Below are 23,139 nucleotides of genomic sequence, written 5' to 3' on the forward strand. Positions count from 1 at the left end.
GTTTTTTTCCCCTTAAATATCCATTTATTTTTTAATTAATTAATTTTTGGCCGCGTTGGGTCCTCCTTGCTGCACATGGGCTTTCTCTAGTTGCAGCGAGCAGGGGCTACTCTTCGTTGTGGTGCGCGGGCTTCTCATTGCGGTGGCTTCTCTTGTTGCGGAGCACAGGCTCTAGGCATGCGGGCTTCAGTAGTTGTGGCATACGGGCTCAGTAGTTGTGACTCGCGGGCTCTAGAGCGCAGCCTCAGTAGTTGTGGCGCACGGGCTTAGCTGCTCTGCGGCATGTGGGATCTTCCCAGACCAGGGCTCGAACCCATGTCCCCTGCATTGGCAGGCGGATTCTTAACCACTGTGCCACCTGGGAAGTCCTACGTGGCTATTTTGGATAAGTATTTTCTCTCTTCTAGTTAGCATCCAATTAGTTTTTCTATTCACTATAGTACTTAATTCAATGTACAGTGTTATCAAAAGTAGATATTTAATAGACTGATATGATTGACTTGGATAGAGAACAGGCGAGCAGTCAATCAAGTGCTAGCTCTGGGGGAGGGAGAAGGATGGGATGTGCCCTTGCCAACCAGAACATTAGTGGGGAGGCACTGCTGCCAATCTTCATTTTACTGCCATCATTCTAGTTCAATCTTTGTAACTCCTAATTCCTCCACAGGATCTAGGTGGGGCAAAATTCAACACACAGGCCAGGAAGGAGTGTTTCAGACAACACCACCTTACTAGTTTGTTGAGTTTTGGGTTTGTCTGTATGTTTGACCTGTTTCGTGAGCTACTGGCTTAATTTAGGTGGGAGACAAAGATATTCTTTGCTCTGGGACTTAAGTGTTATTTCTGTAAGAAAAACATAATTTGACAAATGAAATCATGATCTGCGTTCATAGCAGTTTCAGAATCCAATTATCTGATTTAGTGACACACTCTGGCTTTTCTCACTTAGAAGTTTTAACTTCTGAAGTATGCATGGCTTAGTTTTATGAAATTACTTTTGGGTCCCTTTCAGCACAAGAAGACAGGGGAAGACGGTATTGAACTGAGCAGCAGGAAAGCCAGTCTGCAATTGAAACGTTTAAAGAAAACACTGGCGCTTTTGTAATGGACAACTAGATGCGATACTTTTTTCTTAACCTCTTCTGTAAGGAAAAGCAGTTTTTGAAAAAGAATGCCTAATATTCATACTTAAAAATGAAAAACAAACAGCTATAGTTTGTGTGAAAGATCTTTATTTTGTTTTGAACAGTATTAAAACAAATAAATTATCGGGCAGTTCAGTAACACAATGAGCACACGTTAGAGTTAATCTTTTAAAAGGCACCTCTGGTGCAATTACAGTAAAGTAATAGAGACAATTCAATAGTTATTTATCTTGCCACCTTATAAAACTGCCTGTTCATTTTACATTGTTCTTTTAATGTTCTTCAGTGAATCGCTGCATTTCATAAAAAATTCAAAGTCCTATCATGAAATGTACTTCTACTGATTGACTTATTTTAATTCGATTTACTGTCAGTAACATCATCAATGAATCATATTTAAAAGACATTTAAAAATACTATCCTTTATTCTTGTGCTAAAGTAATCATTCCTTCACAGAGTCAGAAGAAAGTGTTTTAAGCACCCAAATGTGAACGAAGTGGAACTTTGTGATGTAAACCTTCTCAGAATAAAAGTTGGGTAAACTAGAACTTTTTGTTGTTGCTATCATTTATACTTTTTAAATAGTTTTATTCTGCTGTCATTTTTAATTATACAATTTAAATTGTATGATTTTGTAAAGAAGATTTTAACACTTTTTTAGAAAACAGGCATGATCTAATATTTTAAATTAAATTTATAATGTAAAGTTACCTTCCCAATGCTAAATCAAAATCAAACACGTTCTCTAAAGATCATTCACAGTCACTCTCAATTTTTCACAGATATATGTACAGAGAATCATAAGTATCAGCTCATCTGGTTAGAATAATTTTCTTATAAAGAAAAACACCCTTTACATATTCTTTCACAAAGATACTATTGTATGATTAATGTTGAAACCCAACTAAGCTAAAAAATGTTTAACAAATTTTGTACACTGTGTTCTTTCATGTTTAAGTTTAAAATAAAATTTAAAAATTATAAAGTACTATAAAAATTTTCATAAGTTGAAAGCTATATTGACATATCTTTCTCAATAAATGAAATATGCTTTAACATAGCTACAGTACAAATAGTACATTTTAACTCCTGATTTTTTTTTAAGTAAATATGAATTGTAGGATTTGGCTAGAATGTTCTGATAATACAGTAAGACCCAAATTTCTTCATGCATAATCTGAAAAGTTCCAGATGTAGTTGACAGTGATTTTAAAATGTAAACATTTCCTCTCCCTTGTGTAGTTGTGTTACTGTTCAAAAAATAGAGTCCACGTATATGGCAACCAAATACTATTCCACCTCTGAATCTCTATGTAGTTAACTGTATAACATGAATAATTTCATAGAGACCTATTGATGCCACACATAACAGTTTATGGCGTACAGACTCTTCAATCAAAAGTTTCTATTGTGCAAATATGGTAAAATAGAATTTCCCTGAGGTGAACTACCTTGCTGGCCCACAGAAATAACTATATAAAACTGTATTCAGATTTTAATCTGAATTATAGTCTATCTGACACGCACCCAAAATGAGTGTGAATAGATTTTTATAATCAGTTGATTTGTGCTAATATTTCTTTTCAGTGGACCATTTATTCATTTATAATCAAACCAGTGTGACCAGAAAAGTTGTTTAAAATAACTTTTGAGAAACACACCAAAGTGCGCATGAAAATATACTTTAGAGATCACTTTCTTCCGAGTGCAAAAATCAGGAACCTCTTCTATGCTTTTAAGGTATAATAATATTTAATTACTTTAAAGGTAAAGAAAAGATATTTAAAAAGTAAAGAAATTTCCCAAATACCCATGTTGCTCAAGTTAGAAGATTTTTACATTGAAAAAAATCAATCGGAAAAGCATTAGTTTAATGATTCTTTTTCTTTCATTCATATAACCAGGTAGGATCTTACTCATGTATTTTTAATTAGGAAATCTCTCACATTAAATAACTTCTTCTCCTTTAGCGGTCTGTGAAATGCTGCTGAGATAATTTTCAGACTTCATTATAAAATTTGTCCACTCCTGACAAATGTCCTCCATGGAGTATTCTTTACCACCGTATTCCACTGGAAGAATGTCTGGGAAATGCTGAAGTAAACTTTGTTTGTAATTGTCCCCATGCATATGAATCTGAAACAGCCAAAATGTTTTAGAAAGTATGCCCTCTGCCTCTCAGTATATCAGATGCATTTCCAATGGAAAATCAACACTGTAAGATAAGATGCTCTCATCACTTCTAAGATAGGAGCACATGTATAGATACTATTGATACAGCCTTTATTCCTCTGCTTATGAAGCTAATAACTATACTTATGTTTAGATTGTGCTGCTTCTGAATCTGGTCAATTTACTCTTCTCTTATATTTGCATCCTTGTAACTATACAATATTTACAAAAAGCTATTCTTTTTTCTTTCAAAAGTAGATTTTTAAAACTCTAAATAAAATCATTTTATACATTCTATTCCCTAATGTACAGGTGATTCTTAGCAAAAGATTGAATATCCTGGGATGGTTCTGTAGATGATAAAAATGTTCTTCCTTTTATTAGTTCATATTAAATAAAAGCATATATCTGAGCACGCAATCAGGTACGCAGGGAATAATTTATGTGGTACAGTTGACAGACAGTCTTGGCTAATAAAAAATTAAGAGAAATTATGATCGTTGTTGTGTTGAGAACTTTAAATTTTTGAACATTTTAAACTATAAAAATTGATCATATAATGTCCTGAAGTTAAAATAAAGACTTGGAACCTTTGATTAAAAGCACATCTCGTTAAAAATAAATACATAAATACCTTTATTCATCTGCTAGGATTCATCTGTACATTCAACAATCATTTAATAAGCACCTACTATGTGCTTAGGATATGAAGACTGAAAGATGAATGAAACAAGTTTTTTGCCCTCAGGAACCTTACAGTCCCAATCCTTGATTTTTTTCTGAAATGTTTGAAATATTACCAGCTAATTGAAAAGGAATTCAACCATCTCTTCAGGAAGGGAGAAATAAAATCATTCATAGAGTACTGCCAAAATGTTTAAAGGGAGAAAGTGGCTAGATTTGGTCCTCCCTGCCTTCCCCATTTTGGCAAGTCTGTTTCATGTCAATTAACTTTCATTAAAATGCTTCACTTCTCCATTAAAAATTTTTCTTCTCTTCTTGCTCATGTTCTCCTGTTTATTAGGTTCAGTTTATTGTTGTATTCGTTTTTTTGGTCCAGAATATAACCCAAAATAGAAATACTTATTTTTATGTCTGTCAGCATTCAACAGAAGATGGCCAGCTATTGTCAAGCTATACTGAAGAGAGGAAAAAAAGAATAAAAAAACCCGGCTTTTATAAGAATAAAAGAATCTTCCATAGGGGCAGTTCTTCTTGAAGACAGACAGAAATACCCACTGGAAAACCTCAAAAGAAGCTCTAGGGTCATCATTTTCTGACCAAATGCAAGATGTTACATTTTCTTAGTATGAAAGAATATACTTTGTAACATTCCAAATATGCTATTATCACTCACATTACCAGTATTTCTATTTAAATCGTTTTTGAGATTTAAATTGTCAATGCCTTTAAAACCTGTTTGTGTTCATGCATTAGATGTTGCCAACGTTTGTCTAAATAAATGCTCTAAAAATTATCCTCTACAGATTCATGCAGAAGAGTGGTTGCCAGATTGGGAACTCACACTCTACTGTCAACACTTGAAAAATCCCAAGTAATATTAGATATTCACCTGGGATAAGACTCTGCAAGATAGGTAAAAAACATCAAATCGGGCTTCCCTGGTGGTGCAGTGGTTGAGAATCCGCCTGCCAATTCAGGGGACACGGGTTCGATCCCTGGTCCGGGAAGATCCCACATGCTGCGGAGCAACTAAGCCCGTGTGCCACAATTGCTGAGCCTGTGCTCTAGAGCCAGCGAGCCACAACTACTGAGCCTGCAAGCCACAACTACTGAGCCCGCATGACACAACTACTGAAGCCCACATGCCTAGAGCCCGTGCTCTGCGACAAGAGAAGCCACCACAATGAGAAGCCCACTCACCGCAACGAAGACCCAACGCAGCCAAAAATAAATCAATAAAATAAATAAATTAATTAAAAAAAATCAAATCTATTTGCTTTAACTAATGACATTAAGTCACATACCTTGGGTACTATGGTTTTCAGTTACACATGTCTAATTTAAGCATGTTTATTATTTACATAGATAATACATTCACACGGCTAGAAATCAAAACAAGATAAAAGATCTACAGTGAGATGTCTTGCTCCCAACCATATCCTCAGCTACCCCATCCATACCTCTTTTTTGTTCCATATAGGTAACCACTTTGGTTGTTTCTTTGCATATCCTTTAAAAATAACTTTTATGCCAATATAACTATAGATTCTGATTTCTTCCCTTTTTATACAAAAGATTCTGCATGTTCTTATTTCCCTTCACAATACATCCTGCAAATCTTACTGTGTTCCATTGTGTCGATGCATCACAGTTTATTTAACCAGTTCCCTCATGATGAAAACTGGGTGGTTTCCCATATTTTGCTACAATGAATCCCCTTGTATATGTAATTTTGTTTATGAGCATGTATATCTGTAGGATAAAAATCCCAGAAATGTGAAGGCTGTAATTTTGATAACTATGACCACACTGCCCCCTATAGGGAATATATCATTTTGCAGTTTCACCAGCCATGTGTTAGAGGTCCAGTTTTTCCACAGCCTCACTAACTTGATTTTTCAAAACTAAAAAGAAATTTTATAAAAGTCGTTGGGTTGTTAGATAAATATTCAAAACACTGGGACAATGCTGTGTGTGTTGGGGGGAGGGGCGGAAATAAGAGAGCAATTTTTAAATAACAAAGGAGTGGAACATTTGGTACAGAAGAATAGTGACTTTAATATGTTTTACTTACCCGTTCCTTAATTTTTTCAGTCAGAAATGGTTTAATCATGGAAAAGACAGCATGGAAAATTATTGGCTCGTTTATCAAATGGATACCACGAACTTTTAATGGAAAGGAATCCTTTGAAAATAAAGAAAATGTCTTGTTAATAACAAAGCATAAATCAATATGTAATCGTATCGACAAGCCCCTTCTTTGAACACTTGTTAAACTTACAGCAATACCTAAAGTGTGATTTTATTTTCAGAACTATTCCATCAACACAATAGCCTGCATTATAGTTCACTGTCCCTAGATTAAGAAAAGGTCTCTAAAAAGGTTGCACCTTGTAGTTTAGGCCAAGTATTTTAAGAAATACCTGCGTCTTTCATAAGCAGGACACAGAAAATATCTTCCCCAATCACATATAAATGTGCTTTTGAAAAATCAATGAGTCATTTGGATACTTAACCTTTCCCCTCAAATTTTTATTTTGAGGAAGAAAAATCAAACTTTCATAAAAGTTGAAAGAATAGTACAATAAACACACACTTTTAAACTTTTGACATGGGTATAAGTCTTTCACATCAAAGTAATATCGGCTTTTTTCTAAGGTTTAAAATGTTAAGGATTCAAAGAAAAACCTCATCATTAGTTTCCCTACCCAAAGATGTGTTGTTAATGTAGAGATTTTTCCTGCCAAGTTTCTTTCATGCAAAACTCTTTTTTTTTTTCTGCACATAGCTTTTAGAGATGTGTTATCAATTGTGATTTTTCCTTTCAGGTTCTTTCTATGAATAATTTTATTTTAAACATAATTGGTAATATGCTCTCTAAATAATTTGCACCCCGTTTTGTTTCACTGACATAATACAATTTTTGTAAACATTGTGAGATTTAATATTGATGCTATAATCCATCAAATGGATGTACCATTATTTAAGTAACGCTTTTCCTATTTCTGGACAAATAAGCTGTTCCTAATTTTTTTCTATAAAAATTGATGCTATGGGGCTTCCCTGGTGGTGCAGTGGCTGAGAATCCACCTGCCAATGCAGGGGACATGGGTTCGATCCCTGGTCCGGGAAGATCCCACATGCCGCGGAGCAACCAAGCCCGTGCGCCACAACTACTGAGCCCGTGCACCGAGACCCCGTGCTACACAACGAGAGAAGCCACCGCAAAGAGAAGCCCACGCACCTCAACGAAGAGTAGCCCCCGCTCGCTGCAACTAGAGAAAGCCCGCGCGCAGCAACGAAGACCCAACACAGCCAAAAATAAATAAATTAAATAAATAAATTTAGTTTTAAAAATTGATGCTATAGTAACTACCTTTATGCATAGAAGCAATGGTGGTTCTAAGTACAGCTTTTATCTTCAGATATCCTGGATTGGAATCCCTGTTTCACTGCTGACAAAATGTGTATGCTTGGGCATTGCTATGTCACCTCTCTGACATAGTAAAATAATTTGTAAAATGGAAAAATTAATAGTCATATGTCATAAGCTTTGGTGTAGCCATTAGGTGGTAATGCACTTGAAACATTTAGCAAAGTACCTGGCACACAGTAAGCTATTATTATTATACACAAAGTCTTTGCTATATTTAAGATTATTCCTTGGCTAGGTTTCCAAAAGCAGGATTACTGGGTCAAAGATGATGGCCATTTTTAAAACTTTTTTTTTTTTTTCCCGGAAAGAACTGTATGAATCTGTATCAACCAAAACCTACATGACATCTTGTTGTATGATTGCTATAAATATTATTTTTTGAGTCAATTTTTATTTTAGGAAGAAAATTTTAGTGACTGGAAGATAAAATCACCACATTATTGTTTAAATATATGAATTCTGTGGTTAGAAATTTTGAACATATTTTCACAGTTTGTTGCAACATTCTTTCTTTTTGAATTAATAACACTTTACTTCCTCTTACCGTTATTGAATTCTATGTATCATTTCTAAAATTGTATTTAATTTTCTAATAAATGTACTATCCCTTCTCTTTAACATATAACTAAGTATTATACCGAACAGTTAAGATATACACTTACTGTAAGAACAGCAGCAATCTTCTTGGCTACAGATGGAGTAATTTGAAAAGCATGAGAAAACTGCCAGCCTTCCAAATCAAAGACAGCCTTGATTCCATTCCGTTGTGTTTCTACCTCCTGTACAATAAGCTCGGACGTGATTAGACTTACGCGAAACACATCATAAGCTGTGAAAACTTTTGGGTCCCAGTGTGCTAAAAAAAATAATGTAAAAAATCATATCTCAGCACTGTGTAAAGAATCAGAAAGATTTACAAAAGGAAATGAATTCTTTTTAGACTTGAAGGATCAATAGAAATAAAACACGTACAAAGATCATGAATTGAGTAACAGATCAAATTGGTGCTCCAAGAACACGTGCCTGTTTCTCCCTCCCTCCCTCCCCCCCTCCCTCCCTCCCTCCCTCCAATCCCTAGCAAAGAACAGATTCTTAAGAGCACGGAGAAAATAAGAGAATAAATGCAGCCTGGATTTGATGGCCAGATGAAACTACAGCCCAAACTACCGCAGGATGGAGCTGTGGCTGAAGGTGGGAATGCCTCTGGGTATGCTCCACGCTCGAAGGTACTGAAAATGGGAAAAGCAAGGCTCTGGATTATGAAGAATAACTAGGGCCCCATCGTAACCACAGAGGTTGCTGCTAAGGGAAATGTGCGAAGAGCAGACAGGCAGGTGGGTCTCTCTGACACCCTCCGTGATGAGCAGCGTGTAGGAGAGGCACGTCCATAAAGGCTAGAGAAGTAGTGTGCGCTCGGAAGGGTAGCCAGCTCCCCACACCCAGGAAAAACAAGGAATATCTGTGCTAAGAAGAGGAGCTACTGAGTTCTTGTCCTCTCCCCTCCCCCACCAGTCCTGGGGCAGGCCACATCATGCAAAATTGACAGTAATGGATAGGCAAGCAGGTGATCTTTAAAAAAGATATGCAACCACTAAGAATTTTAATAGTTTTAAAGACACAGACACACAAAGAAGAGAGGATCCAAACTCAATAGACAAAGGCACTAAAACTGAAGGAAACAGCTAATAAAGCAAAAGAAACAAAATTGTTTCAGTGAGGAAAAAAAGATACCATAGGCTACTGTCATGAGAACAAGCTATTATGAAAAAGAATCAGTTGAGATGTTGGAAATAAAAAGATGACAATCCAAGCAAATCTCAGTTGATGGGATAAATGTCAGAAGAGACACAGCCAACGATGGAATAATGGTATGGAACATCAAGCTGAGAAAGTCTCTCAATCTCAACACAGAAGACGACCCAGGAGTCAATATGAATAAAAAGTTAACAGACATGCAGCTAGATCCAGAAGTTTCAAAATCCAACTAATTAGAGTTCTGGAAGGCAATAATACAGAGAATAGGGAACAGAAGAGAAAGGAATAGTAACAGAAGAGAAAAATTTTCCAAAGCTGGAAAAAGATGCAAATCTTCAGATTACAAGGTTCATGCAATACCTAACAAGATGAAGGGTTAAGGGAAAAAAAAGATTCATGACTAAGGGATGGTAAAATTCTAAAAATACCAAAGTTTCTGGCTTGAACAACTGGGTAGAATGGTAGTACCATTTGTTGAGATAGGAAACGCTGGAAGAAAAGTGTTTAGGAAGGAAGGATCATAGGCAGTTTTGAACACATCAGAATGGTGACTGTGAGATGTCCAGTTGGATACAGCTGAGATCGGGAACTGGTCGTATGGAGCTTTGGGAACAAAGAGATAGTGGGGGTGAAGATACAAATCTCAAGAGTTTCTGTGCTTATAGGTCTGTAGCAGGGAGTACCATGGACTTACGTTTCTCTCTGTTATGGTAGAGAGGTAAGTAGCTTAAGAAGAGGAGGCTAAGGCCAATGTCCTAAGGAATTTCGGAATTTACAGTAGAATACATAGTACCAGCAAAGGAGACTAAGAAGAAACACTTTAAGTTGGAGGAAAACACCAGGAGAATGTGGCATCAGAGAAGGGAGGCAAATACCTCAAAAAAGAGGAAGAGGTTTGCTATGTAAAGAGGTCAAGTGAAACAGCACTAAACACATCCATTAGATTTGGGGAAGGTCACCGATGATTTGCTAAGGTCATTTCACCAGAGAGGTGGCAGGGAAACCAGACCGGGGGCGTCGAGAGGACCTGTGAGAAAATGTGGATGGTGAACGTAACTAACCCCAAAAATGTGGCTGAGAATGAGAGGTGTGGGGAGGCGGCTAGGGTGGAGGCTGGAGGGTCTTATGGGATTGAGGAGCTTTTGGATGGCTGATCCTAACAGATTTAAATGTTAATGGATAGTGTGTAATAGCAAGGAAAAATCTAGAGATGAAGAAAGAGAAGGGATAATTAGAGGTATTCCTAGAAAGGTACAATGGAATTGCCCTTTATTTTTAAAAGCCTCAGATTCCTGGTAAGAATGTGAATAATCAACCCATGGATAAACCAGTTCACGTGTACTGTACAACTTCAGACGCTGGCTGAAAGCTACAATGGTGCAAAATATGAACAGAATGACTGAAAGTCTGCAGCTCAGAAAATAGTGACTGACCTAAATTTCTGAGCCCACCAACACAGTTGTCTAGACCTGTGCTGTCCAAATAGTAGCCATTAGCCATATGTGGCTATGTAAATTTAAATTAATTAACATTTAAAATAATTAACAGTAAATAAAATAAAAATTCAGCTTCTTAGTTGCGATAGCCACATTTCAAGTGCTCAACAGCTACACGCGGCTAGTAGCTACTAAGAACAATTTCACCATCATAGAAAGTTCTATCGGACATTGCTGGTTTAGACTCTAAGCTCCCTTAAGGCAAAAGAAAAAATTGCCGCACATTTTTAATTCCTTCTCCAGCAGCTATCTAACATTTATTGAGTGCTTAGTACATACCAGGTAATTTTCTAATTATATTTTATATATACTGTATTGCAAGATTTAATGCTCACAGAAACCCTATGAGGAAAGTTTCTGCTATGCCCATTTGACAGATGAGAAGATGGAATTATAACTGCACAGCTTTCCATGTAGCTAGATGTAGCAGAGCTGGGATTCCGACCCAGGCAGCATGCCCTAGAACCTGTGTTCCTGAGAACGAAGCCAGTCAAAACTTAATGCTTGCTGCTAAATTTTACTTTTGCTGCTGTAGTACAGTAGTGAGTCTCAAAAGGCATAAAATTATATCCTTTGGCTTACAGGCCAATAATGGCAAAATTTCAGTTTCACCTTGGGTTGTCCTGCTGGACTGGAGGAAAAGGTCCTGTGCATTTTCTCACCACTCACACTGCACAGAGACGGTACCAGGGAAGGAGTTATGCTAACGTTCTACCCAAAAAGCTCTACCACAGATTTCCTTTCTTTAGTTCCTCCCATTAATTCAATTAAATTTAGAAAATTTATAAATATAAATTTATCCTATTCTTTCATTTTACTCATAAAACTCTTCTGAGTTTCTCCTTTCGCCCTGGAGTAACATGTTATTCTACGTAACACTCAGAAGATTTGCTGCATACTCTCCTGTCTGACCGTCACTAAATTGATATGTTTTCTTGATCATAAAATCTCTTTGAGTTAAACAGTACACTTATAAATTAATAACTGCAAGAGGCTACAGGGAGATCAGCTCAGTGCTTTGTGACCACCTAGAGGGGTGGGATAGGGAGGGTGGGAGGGAGACGCAAGAGGGAGGAGATATGGGGATGTGTGTATATGTATAGCTGATTCACTTTGTTATAAAGCAGAAACTAACACACCATTGTAAAGCAATTATACTCCAATAAAGATGTTAAAAAAAAAAGAGGCCCTCGCTAAACAATAGAAGACTGTTGACTTCTATTAGTTAAGGTGTTTCTGATCAAAGTAGCACATTTGCTTTTTCACTATTAAGGTCTCATTTTTACTTCTTAACATGAGGAGACCCCAAAAAACCTCCAGCCAGGCATGCAGAGCCGGGATACCCGCAGAAGGAATCACCTGTAGGTTTCCATTTTGTGCTCCTGGGACCCCTGAGTAGGGTTGCTAGATAAAATATAAGAAGCCCAATTAAAGCTGAATTTCAGATAAACTGGATATATTTTTTTAGTCTAAGTATGCCCCATGCATACTAAAAATAATTATTCATTGTTTACCTGAAATTCAAATGTAACTGGATACTGTAGTTTTCATAAAAGTTTCACTTGCTACATAAAACACAGATACTTCACTAAATCTGGCAACTCTAACCCTCAGGAACTCGGGGAACCTCACGCAACTTCCTATAACACCGGTGAGGCAACGACAGGACAGAAGAGCACCTGTAATGTCTGGTTTACAGACAACGACTTCACGATTAACCCAGCTGTATTTGACACAGAAGCTGGAGCAGAAAAACAGAATCATTCTACTTAGTCTTCTGCTACCTTTTCAAGAACTGAATGCAGGATCTTCTTGCAAGACAGCCAAGTGCTGAGTTATAGGCAGGTATCTCATCTATAAGCAGGCAGGAAAAGCAAATCTATAAATATCTTTAAGTTCCCTAGACTATTTACAGATGTGAAAGTTTCCGTAAGAGGATAATTCATAAGATTCTGCTCATGAAATGTTGGTTATCTTTGTCATTCCAACCGGGCCAGGAAAGGATGCTGGGGACAGTGTGAACCCTCCGTTTCGTGCCATTTTTAATCACACACAGGTCGAAGGGAGGGTCAGAAGTTATAGGTTTCCAGCCTCCAGGAAACACTAGGAAGACCTAGGGAGTGAAAAGAGGAAGCAGTGACAAGAAAAAGCGAGGGCTTCCCTGGTGGCGCAGTGGTTGAGAGTCCGCCTGCCGATGCAGCGGACGCGGGTTCGTGCCCCGGTCCAGGAAGATCCCACATGCCGCGGAGCGGCTGGGCCTGTGAGCCATGGCCGCTGAGCCTGCGCGTCCGGAGCCTGTGCTCCGCAACGGGAGAGGCCGCAGCAGCGAGAGGGGAACGTGGAACAGGGGTTCTTTAACACTTGCCTGGGTGCTGCTTCCCACGGCCCCTTCCTCCACCTGGAGAATGAGCCCCTCGCTCCGAAGCCTGGGGCAGGACCCAACCACCGTTCACTCTGTCACTCACTCCAAAAATATCTCATAAATACGTACCATGTGCCACGCCCTGGTTTCGGTTTCGGTGCTTGGGAAACATCAGTGAATGGAACACAGACAAAATCTATGCTCTCGTGGAGCTTGTATTATTATAGTTCAAAATTCTTATTTGAATTTTTGAAACACTTTACCTTGATCTTTTTTACCTTTTCCACCTATTTCTCTTCTCTGTTTTCTTTTCCTCTTACTTTATATAGTTAACTGTGTGGAAGAATAGAAGTAGGATTTTCATTGGTTTTGGATAATTTTCTCACAACGGCCAGTTTTATTCTATTTGGGGTACCTTAAAGACTAAATGAGGGATGTCCCTGGCAGTCCAGTGGTTAAGACTCCAGGTTTCCAATGCAAGGGGCGTGGGTTCGATCCCTGGTTGGGGGACTAAGATTCCACATGCCACACAGCGCAGCCAAGAAAATATAAAAAATTAAAATTAAAAAATAATTTTAAAAAAGACTAAATGAAACCCAAGTTAAAACCTAAAAAGCTAAATTCTTAAATATGAACTCATGGAAGCTTCCAAAATGGCAGTCAAGAAAAATAAAAAAGAGGAAGTGCTGTGTGTGACCTACCAATTCTGTAAATCAGAACTTTGCTGCCAGTGGGGTCTCGGGCTCTCAGGACGCCGACGTAGCCGGCCTTCAGAAGGCCAAGAATGCTTCTAGGATGGAGATCTGCACTTATTTCTGGACATTCTGCTCTCCACTTATAGTAGTTTTCCAGTAACTGGAAAATAAAATAAAACTTATCTACAGATAGCATACATGGTAAGCATTTTGTAAGACTGATAGGAAAGTCTTGGCATTATGTAGGGCCCTTGCCATGTATTATGTCAGGATTCTAACCTGGGGTATCTTTTTAGCTGTAAAAGCTAAAAGCACACTTCATGCAGGATCTCAGGTGATAGGAGTTAGTCACAAATTCAAAGTTGAGGAATTTTTATTTGTCTCCTGCGGTAAAGAGTCTCCCAAAGATAGCTGTCAACAATGCCTCCCCTCCTGGTGTGCACATGTCATTCCTTTCACCAGCAGGTGGAGTCCATTTGATTCCTTCCTCTTGAAGCTGAGCTGGCCCCCTGTCTCGCTTTGGTGGAAGTGACACCGTGCTTGGTTAAGAAGCCTGAGACCTTCTCTTTTTGCTTTTTGGGATCCAGAGACCATGTAGGATTATTAAATAATGAATCTCTGCAGAGAGAGGCCCTGGACGATGAGAGCCCATCTCAGATAGCCTGACCTCAGCCATGGTCCCATCTCATGCAACGTGGAGCACAGACGAACCATCCCTGCTGAGCCCTGCCCAAAGTGGCACATTACAATAAACAGCCATGGTTTAAGCCGCTAAATTCGGGGTTGGTTTGTTACTTAGCAATAGAAGGCTGAAACATCCACCTTTTAGTCTTTGTGAATAAGGAAGAAAAGAAATCAAGCAGATGAATTAACTCTACAAATGTTTTTGAGCATCTGCAATGTTCCACACACTTAGTGAGGCACTTGAGGTATAGCAGTGGGCAGAATAAAATCCCTGCTCTCTTTGGACCTCACCGGTTGGTGACAACTGGATCATACAGGCCATGCTATGTAGTGAAGAGCTTGATTCACAGGCTGCTGCTGCTTCAGGAAAACCTTGACTCCACCACCTACTATCCATTTGGTCTTGGCATGTATTTAACTGCTCTGAGGTCATGTTTTCTCAACATGTGTCTTGCAGGGTGCTGGGTAAAGCATACATGGGCATAACGAGTGGTAGTCAGCCTTGCTGTTCTCTTAATAGGGAAAGTTATTTAGATTAATTGCTCATCCAAGCTTTTAGTCCAGGTTTATATTAAAGATAACTAAAAATTTTTGGTTTTTATTTTCTCTCCTAGAAAAAAGATACAAAGGAACATTTCTGTACCGTACTAACAGAAAACAACAAAAATCGACCTTGTTAACGGTGGTATACACTCGGATAGCCTGTGGAACAGTCTCTCTGGATATTAGGTCTTGGCAAAATATGGTTTGAAAGCACTGCATTTTCTTTTTTTTTTTTTCCAAAAAACCCACCAATAATGGTTACTCTGCATTTACAAATAATACAAACATTGCCAGTGTACTGTGGAGAATATTGACATCAAATTACAGTTAAAATTTATTATATTTCAATTTACCTTTCCATGATTTACAGCATCCTCAGTTTTTCTAAAACGACAGAATATTTGTTTTGAGTTTAAAGAGATCTATTAGAAACGTGGAATCAAAGTTCAGATGAAAGGAAAGGACAAATTTTGCATTTGAGAGTCACTGGAATGAACATGAGAACTGTAATCACGAAGTAGTCATGATCTGGAGGAGAAACTGCAAAAACAAGTTTAAAAAACCAAGTAAAGGGTGAAATTCCAAGCCTTGGGGGACGTCAATGGCTGGGAATGGCTGGAGGAAGAGAGGATCTGGTTGGACCACAGGAGATCTGGCACCACAATGTACAGAAGGGAGGGAAAGGCATCCGTGTTGCTCTACTCCTTACTTCTTTCTATCTGATACTGTTTCCCTCTCTTTCTCTTTCTTTCTCCCTGTCATTTCTGCATTTAAGAAACTTTCTCTGTTAAAAAAAAAAAAGAGAATGTTACTAAGAGTTAAATGCAACAGAGAGTTAGAAAGAAAAAAAGTCAGTAAATTTGCCAACAAAGAAATAATTGGTGACCTAAATAGCAGATTCCAAAAGCAGTAAGAAAAAAAGACACCTTGTAGATTCTGATATATTCATTCTCTTCTATAAGATGAATTTCTCTTCCTTCTCCTTTCTTAGAGGGCATCAGAATAAGTGTTACTAGCATTTTTAATGTTCATTACTTTTTTCATAGTTTCCTCAGATGGAAAACTAGTCCTTTTAATTCTAATTCAAGCAAAACACCAGAAGCAGCATAGGAGCTCCAATACACAAATAACAATTTTATTTTCCCGTGGAATAATAAAAGTTACAGCTTCATTAACAGGGATCTTTCGGGTGCTTCCCTGGTGGCGCAGTGGTTAAGAATCCATCTACCAATGCAGGGGACACAGGTTCAAGCCCTGGTCTGGGAAGATCCCACATGTCATGAAGCAACTAAGCCCGTGCGCCACAACTACTGAGCCTGTGCTCCAGCGTCCATGAGCCACAAGTACTGAGCCCATGTGCCACAACTCCTGAAGCCTGCACACCTAGAGCCTGTGCTCCACAACAAGAGAAGCCACCGCAATGAGAAGCCCACACACCGCAACAAAGAGTAGCCCCCGCTCGCCGCAACTAAAAGAAAGCCCGCACAGCAACGAGGACCCAACGCAGCCAAAAATAAATAAATTTTTATTTTTTTTAAAAAGGGATCTTTTAGGGAATAGAGGCAGGTTCCTCAGCTTATTGATCTCTGCAGAGTGCTGGGCACTTAGGAGATAGGTACATGTGTTGAACGAAAGAATACATTAATACATGATTAAACCAGCTGGATCCACACGCTTGAAAAAAATGACTTTCGTAAAGATGCACAAATTGCCCTCATACTTTTGACACTTGACTTTTGCAAACTGAAGGCTCTACACCCGGATCTTTGATTATTACTTTTCCACTGATAAATACATTCAAAAGTCTGGTTGACATAAATAAATTATGTAAATGACATAAACTGCTACCGAGCAATCCTCCAACAAACCACGTAAAGTCCACGGCAGAAATAAAACTGCCTGCGGGTGCATATTCATTACCGAAAAGCACCTGTTTTGTACCACCACTAGCAATAAATAAATATAAAAAGTTACAGCTTATTTTAACTCTGCCTTGTAACAGAGTAGGTTTCTCCTTACATTTTTCGTGTACTTTCCAACAAAATTACAACCATATTTGTGCCACTTTTCTGGGGTTTAATGGCATCATTTCAATTCCAGCTCTCGAACATTCTAAGAGGTAACTATTGTTACCCCCATTTTATTGGTAAGAAAACTAAACTGGAAGAAATTACACATTTGTTTCAGGGTAGTAGCTACCAGGAGCAGAGCGGAGTCTGAAACTGACACTTGATTCAGTGAATTTTACAAAAGAAGCTGCATTTCGTGGGAAATGAGCAGGCAGCGTCAGTGGAATTTTGAAAACATTGAAGTATTTAGGAAAACTATAAAAATAATTAAAGAATAAAAAACGTATCACATAGAGCAAAAATATAAGGAGGAATATTCACGTGTGAAAGATAAGATTCTATATATTCACAAGAATATATAGAATAGACAGAGGTTAACAGTTGGTTGTTTTAAACAGATGGGGCAAGTAGAGTTCACTTGAGAGTGCAGGCTCCCCTGAGCTCAGCTCAAGTTCAAATTCTTGCTCTACCCCTTCATAACTGCAATTTAGGGTAGTTACTTACTCGTTACATCTCAGTTGCTTCTAAAATGAGAAAATAGTGAGATAATCCACGTAAACACTACTTACCAAAGTAGCTGGTACTCCCAAAGTTATTAGAATTCACAAAAGTCACTAATTTGTTATAATTTCAAATACAAAAACTAGAATAATGAGAAACTTCATTAAAACTGAGGGACTGGGCTTCCCTGGTGGCACAGTGGTTGAGAGTCCGCCTGCTGATGCAGGGGACATGGGTTCGTGCCCCGGTCCGGGAAGATCCCACATGCCGTGGAGCGGCTGGGCCCGTTAGCCATGGCCGCTGAGCCTGCGCGTCCGGAGCCTGTGCTCCGCAACTGGAGAGGCTGCAACAGTGAGAGGCCCGCGTACCGCAAAAAAAAAAAAAAACAAAAACAAACAAACAAACAAAAAACTGAGGGACTTATCAAGGTTTCTTCATACACTAAAACTATAGGGCTTTCATATTTTAAATAAAGGAGTGTAAACTAAATTCACTGCCTCTCTGGAGGAAAATGAAAAAACAGTTTCATACTCTTAACTCTCCCTTTTTCCTTTCAAGTTGGCAGAAAAATAGGGCAAAGAGTTCACAGAAACTTGATTCCCATCCCGTAGATTTGGACACAGTCCTTAGCCAGCTCCTCAAGGACATGATGCAATGAAAACAATTCAGGAAAACAAATAATACAGGAAAAAAATATACAACACAGAGGCTGGAGGTCAATTTTATTTTATCTTCTATTTAGACATGCTCCGGACGCGCAGGCTCAGCGGCCATGGCTCACGGGCCCAGCCGCTCCGCGGCACGTGGGGTCCTCCCGGACCGGGGCACAAACCCGCGTCCCCTGCATCGGCAGGCGGACTCCCAAACACTGTGCCACCAGGGAAGCTCTAGACGTTACTTTTTTTAATTGGAGTAGAGTTGCTTTACAATGTTGTGTTAGTTTCTACTGTACAGCAAAGTGAATCAATTATACATATATCTATTATTTTTTAGATTTTCTTCCCATTTAGGTCACCACAGATAACAGTAGAGTTCCCTGTGCTATACAGTAGGTTCTCATTAGTTATCTATTTTATACATAGTAGACATTATTTTAAAAAAGTAACCAAAATGGGGACTTCCCTGGTGGCACAGTGGTTAAGAATCCGCTTGCCAATGCAGAGCACATGGGTTCGTAGGCCTGGTCTGGGAAGATCCCACAGGTCGCGGAGCAACTAAGCCCATGCGCCACGACTACTGAGCCTGCGCTCTACAGCCCACTGAGCCACAACTACTGAGCCCGTGTGCCACAACAAGAGAAGCCACCACAATGAGAAGCCCGCACACTGCAAATAGAGAAAAGCCCGCGCGCAGCAACGAAGACCCAATGCAGCCAAAAATAAAATAAACTTAAATAAAATGTTTTAAAAAAAGTAACCAAAATGAAATCTGTAAATCATACTTTTAATTCTTAGTTACCTATAAATGTTTAATACCCCATTAGAGCTACACTTTTCATTGGACCTGAGATTGTGTCTTCATATCTAGTAGCTGCTGAGTAAGTATGAGGAGAGCTTAGTAGCCATCTGATAAAAGAAAGAAATAGGTAGGCTCCTATTTCATTCCTAATGTCACAATGAAGTGCAGTAGATCGACAACTCCAACATAAAAAAGAGAAGTCATAAATTACCAGAGAAAATTTTGCAGAAGGGAAGAGCTTATGAAACTAGAAGCAATCACAGAACAATCAAATCAATACATTTGATTACATAAAAACTTTAAAATTCTTCACAGAAAGAAAATAGCATTAACGATGTCAAAAGACGAACCGCAAATTAGGACAATAGCCTATTTTCTTTAATACACGAAGATATGAATAAAATGTTTTATATTTTATGTAAACAATGTGGAAGAAAATAGCAAAACAAGCAGTTAATTAGAAAGGAATTTCAAAATGTTAAATATATGAAAGATGATTAACCTCACTTGTAATTAAATAAATGCATATTATAATAATAATGAGAACCAGTTCCTCATTATTATCATAGTAATGAGAACCAGTTCCTAGCAGGTTGACACACAGATCATAAATTTGGTGACACAGCATGGGTGATAATATGGGGAAAGACACCATTATGTATTGATAATATAGAAGTGATAAAATAAGTGCAAACACTTTGGAGGACAGTTGGTCTATTCATCAACACTGAAAATGCACATTGCACTTCATCCAGCAATTGTGCAAGTTCAACTTATCCTATAAGGATTTTCCTATTTTTGTATTGATACAATGACAAAGACATACTAGAATACCCAGTTGGTGTGGAAGAAACCCTATTTGTCTTGGTTTCTGTGTTTTGTGAACTGTCGAGCAAACTGTAGAAATTCAAAAAATAATCGTTGAATGAAGGAACGAACAGCATGCACGGCAGCATTGCCAATGTCTGATGACAACTCCTATGTCCAATACAGGAGACTGGTTAATACATTTTAATATAATAAATTGAGACAATGCAATAGTACACAGCCCCCAAAAGAATAAGACACATGCTGAAACAGATTCATCTCTATGATAAATTATGTTAAAAAGGCAAAATGTAAAACACATACATATGCTTGTGCGACTGTAGATTACACCTGGAAAGGTAAGAGACAGGTAACAGTAACTGCCACTGGGTAGGAGGCTGGCAAGCTAAGGTCTGGGGTGAGGAATTTTTTCCCTTAGAAAGTTACTTTTAGGAACTTGCTTTGCATTCTTTACTATTTATGGATTTTTTTTTTTTTTTTACCGTCTGTACTTCTTACTTTTTCAATTAAAAATTAGTTACCAACAACAAAAATCCTCATACTGAGACAGCTGGGACTCTGCACTATACTACTTCCTCTGCCTCCTAGCTCGCCGTGTGACACTGAGCGAGCCACTTGGAGAAAGGGCTAGATCAAGTTCAACTGTTGAGCACTTCCTACGTGCCAGGCTCTGTGCTGGGTACGTCCTGTTCCGTTAAACTGGTTAATGTTCAGTCCTGGAAACCAGTCATCGCGGGAGGCCCTTTCACCGTTATTTAACAGGTGAGGATGCTGAGTCCAAAGTGCCAGAACTCAAGGTCGTACCCCTCTTTCTGATTCCTGTCTTCTCACCACCTTGCTCTCAACCAGCCGTCATAACACACCTGGAGCCACAAAAGAAGCGCTGGGCTTCCCTCGTGGCGCAGTGGTTGAGAGTCCGCCTGCCGACGCAGGGGACACAGGTTCGTGCCCAGGTCCGGGAGGATCCCACGTGCCTTGGAGCGGCTGGGCCCGTGAGCCATAGCCGCTGAGCCTGCGCGTCCAGAGCCTGTGCTCCACAACGGGAGAAGCCGCAACAGCGAGAGGCCCGCGTTACCGCAAAAAAAAAAAAAAAAAAAAAAAGAAGCGCTTCATCCGCATCCCCCCACTCAAAACACTCTGGACTGCTTTACCGTCTTGACACTTCAGTGTTACTATTAATAATACTCTTTTGCTAGGATTTGGCTTTAGATCTTCAGTTTTACTGGCAATTTCATTTCCCCCACCAAACGTCGAGTTACCTGCTAAGATGGAATAACTCTAGGCTTCCCACTTTTCAGCTGTCATTTTCTATCTCACCAGCTCTGCCGCGGAGAGCGAAGCATTTCCCCCAAACTTTATAGGTTCGGGAGACTCGTGCAGGGCAGAGTTCCAGTGCTTGGGGTCAAATGGGCCCTCTCCCTAGAAGGTTCCAGCTTTTTTCGAGGTTTCCCGTTTCCACGACCCAGAGAAACTGCAAGGACCAGCGCGGGAATCCTCAGAGCTCCCGCTTCCGCCGCGCGGTGCGCTCGGGCCGCGTCCCCGCCGAGGTCCGGCCGGCGAGCCGGGCGTCGGCGAGGGTCCGGGCCCAGCCGCGGCTTACCGGCCCGTCCCCCGGGTGCGGCCCGGCTGGGAGAACCCCTTACCCGCCAGGCCAGGTCCAGATCGAAGTCCCGGGCGCGCAGGAACCGCAGCAGGAAGGCGTCGCTGAGCGGCCGCCGCGCCGGCCGAGCGCCCGCTTCCCCAGCCCGGCGCCGCAGCTCGGCCAGGCTGGGCTGCAGCAGCGGCGAGTGGTCTGGCAGCCCGTTGAGCTGCGTCCCCGCCGCCGGCCCCGGCCGCGCCTCCGCCATGCCCGCCGCCCCGCTCCCGCCGCTGCCCGGGCGCCGGAGAGAGCTCGGACCCGCCTCCGCCCCTCCCCCGCGGGCAGCCCGCGCACGCCCCCCGCACGCCCCGCCTGCAGGGGTGAGCCCGGCTGCTCCTTACGCGGAACCATGTGGCAGACCCGACGTGCTCAGCGTTCTGGAAGCTCCAGGTCGGAACCCCAGCCTTCCCAGTAAGGAAGGCACTGATGTTCGACGTCAAGGGGAAAATGACAAAGTTTGTTTGCCTTAGTTGATTGTGATTGGTTGGGATGTGTTCTTTGTTTTGCGGTACGCGGGCCTCTCACTGTTGCGGCCTCTCCCGTTGCGGAGCACAGGCTCCGGACGCGCAGGCTCAGCGGCCATGGCTCACGGGCCCAGCTGCTCCGCGGCATGTGGGATCTTCCCGGCCCGGGGCATGAACCCGCGTCCCCTGCATCGGCAGGCGGACTCTCAACCACTGCGCCACCAGGGAAGCCCTTTTTAGGTTTTTTTTTTTTTTTTTTTTTTGGGGGGGGGTGTTTTAAGAATAGTCTGCTAGCGTACTTTGCTTTTTCCCCTCCCGCCCTTCCTTCCTTCCTCCCTCCCTCCTCCCTTCCTTCCTTCCTTCCTTCCTTCCTTCCTCCCTTCCTCCCTCCCTCCCTCCCTCCCTTTCTTCCTTCCCTCCTTGTCCTGGAGATGGAAGGAGCCTTAGAACCACCACTTCACCTCTTGGTGGAAGGCTCGCCGCGGAGCCCTTCTCCCTACCCCTTCCATTAAGGCTTCACACCGACTCCTCACCTCAAACTGTGTTACAACAGTGGTTTCCAAAGTACACATCCCAAAATGGCACCTTCACCGACTCACTGCTTTTCCCCTTCCTCCCAATCCAGGCAAAGTCTTCTCAGTTCTTGGCACTTTACTCTGTTAGTGACATATGCCAATAAATGACTAGTAAGTGCCAAAAAAAAATCTTTCTAAACACTCTATGCTTCCTCTGTTATGCTTCACCACCATGTCTAGTCCCTCAACAGAGAGTCCAGAATCCTTATGTGACCTCATCTAAGTGATCCTGGGTAATGAAGACGGAGCAGGAAAGTGATGTGGAAGCCAGAAAGGTTGTTAAATTGGTCTTTTCTTGATCTCTGCCCTATCCCAGAGTTGACCTGTTTCCCCAAGGGGGAACCCATGAGACGAATTATTATTGAATATATAGTATGCGATAGGTAAATACTAGAATCGCACAAATAAAACCAAATCTTTGCCTTTAAGATGTCCAGTGGCAGGTGAGAGAGATTGCCATTTCATTCATGAAAATAATAGTTATTAAGCAGCTTCTGTGTCCAGAACTTGTTCCAGGTACTGAGGGTCCACCAGCAAACAAAACCCTCGTCTTGGGGGCTTTGATTCTTGTGGAGGGAGATAGACAAGGAATGAGATAAATAAGCAATAAAACAGAATATGAGAGGTGGTGA

General features: G+C 40.4%; 1 protein-coding gene across 2 annotated transcripts; it reads right to left on the reverse strand.

Annotated features, from left to right (window-relative positions):
* Window positions 1-1,212: 1,212 nt before the first annotated feature.
* On the reverse strand, window positions 1,213-21,701 carry TTPA (alpha tocopherol transfer protein). 2 transcript variants are annotated; one of them, XM_065895261.1, is made up of 5 exons: window positions 21,473-21,701; window positions 13,753-13,906; window positions 8,101-8,294; window positions 6,077-6,187; window positions 1,213-3,282 (listed from the first exon to the last, which is right to left on the reverse strand). In XM_065895261.1, the coding sequence occupies exons 1-5, from the start codon at window positions 21,674-21,676 to the stop codon at window positions 3,094-3,096; spliced, it is 852 nt and encodes a 283-aa protein (XP_065751333.1). In that variant the 5' UTR covers window positions 21,677-21,701; the 3' UTR covers window positions 1,213-3,093. The 2 variants fall into 2 exon arrangements, with proteins under 2 accessions (XP_065751333.1, XP_065751334.1); XM_065895262.1 differs by lacking the exons at window positions 6,077-6,187; window positions 8,101-8,294 and having other exon boundaries at window positions 3,203-3,282; window positions 21,473-21,676.
* Between the last annotated feature and the right edge of the window lie 1,438 nt (window positions 21,702-23,139).

Source organism: Phocoena phocoena, chromosome 17 (genome assembly GCF_963924675.1).
Source record: "Phocoena phocoena chromosome 17, mPhoPho1.1, whole genome shotgun sequence".
Classification (NCBI taxonomy): domain Eukaryota; kingdom Metazoa; phylum Chordata; class Mammalia; order Artiodactyla; family Phocoenidae; genus Phocoena; species Phocoena phocoena.

Excerpts from the sequence above, each read along its gene's own strand:
- TTPA (XM_065895261.1), bottom strand. The coding sequence starts at position 21,676 with ATGGCGGAGGCGCGGCCGGGGCCGGCGGCGGGGACGCAGCTCAACGGG. Across the intron at positions 13,907-21,472 it reads ATCTGGACCTGGCCTGGCGG|TTACTGGAAAACTACTATAA; the intron begins GTAAGGGGTTCT and ends TTTATTTTCCAG. Across the intron at positions 3,283-6,076 it reads CTGAAAAAATTAAGGAACGG|ATTCATATGCATGGGGACAA; the intron begins GTAAGTAAAACA and ends TGGCTGTTTCAG.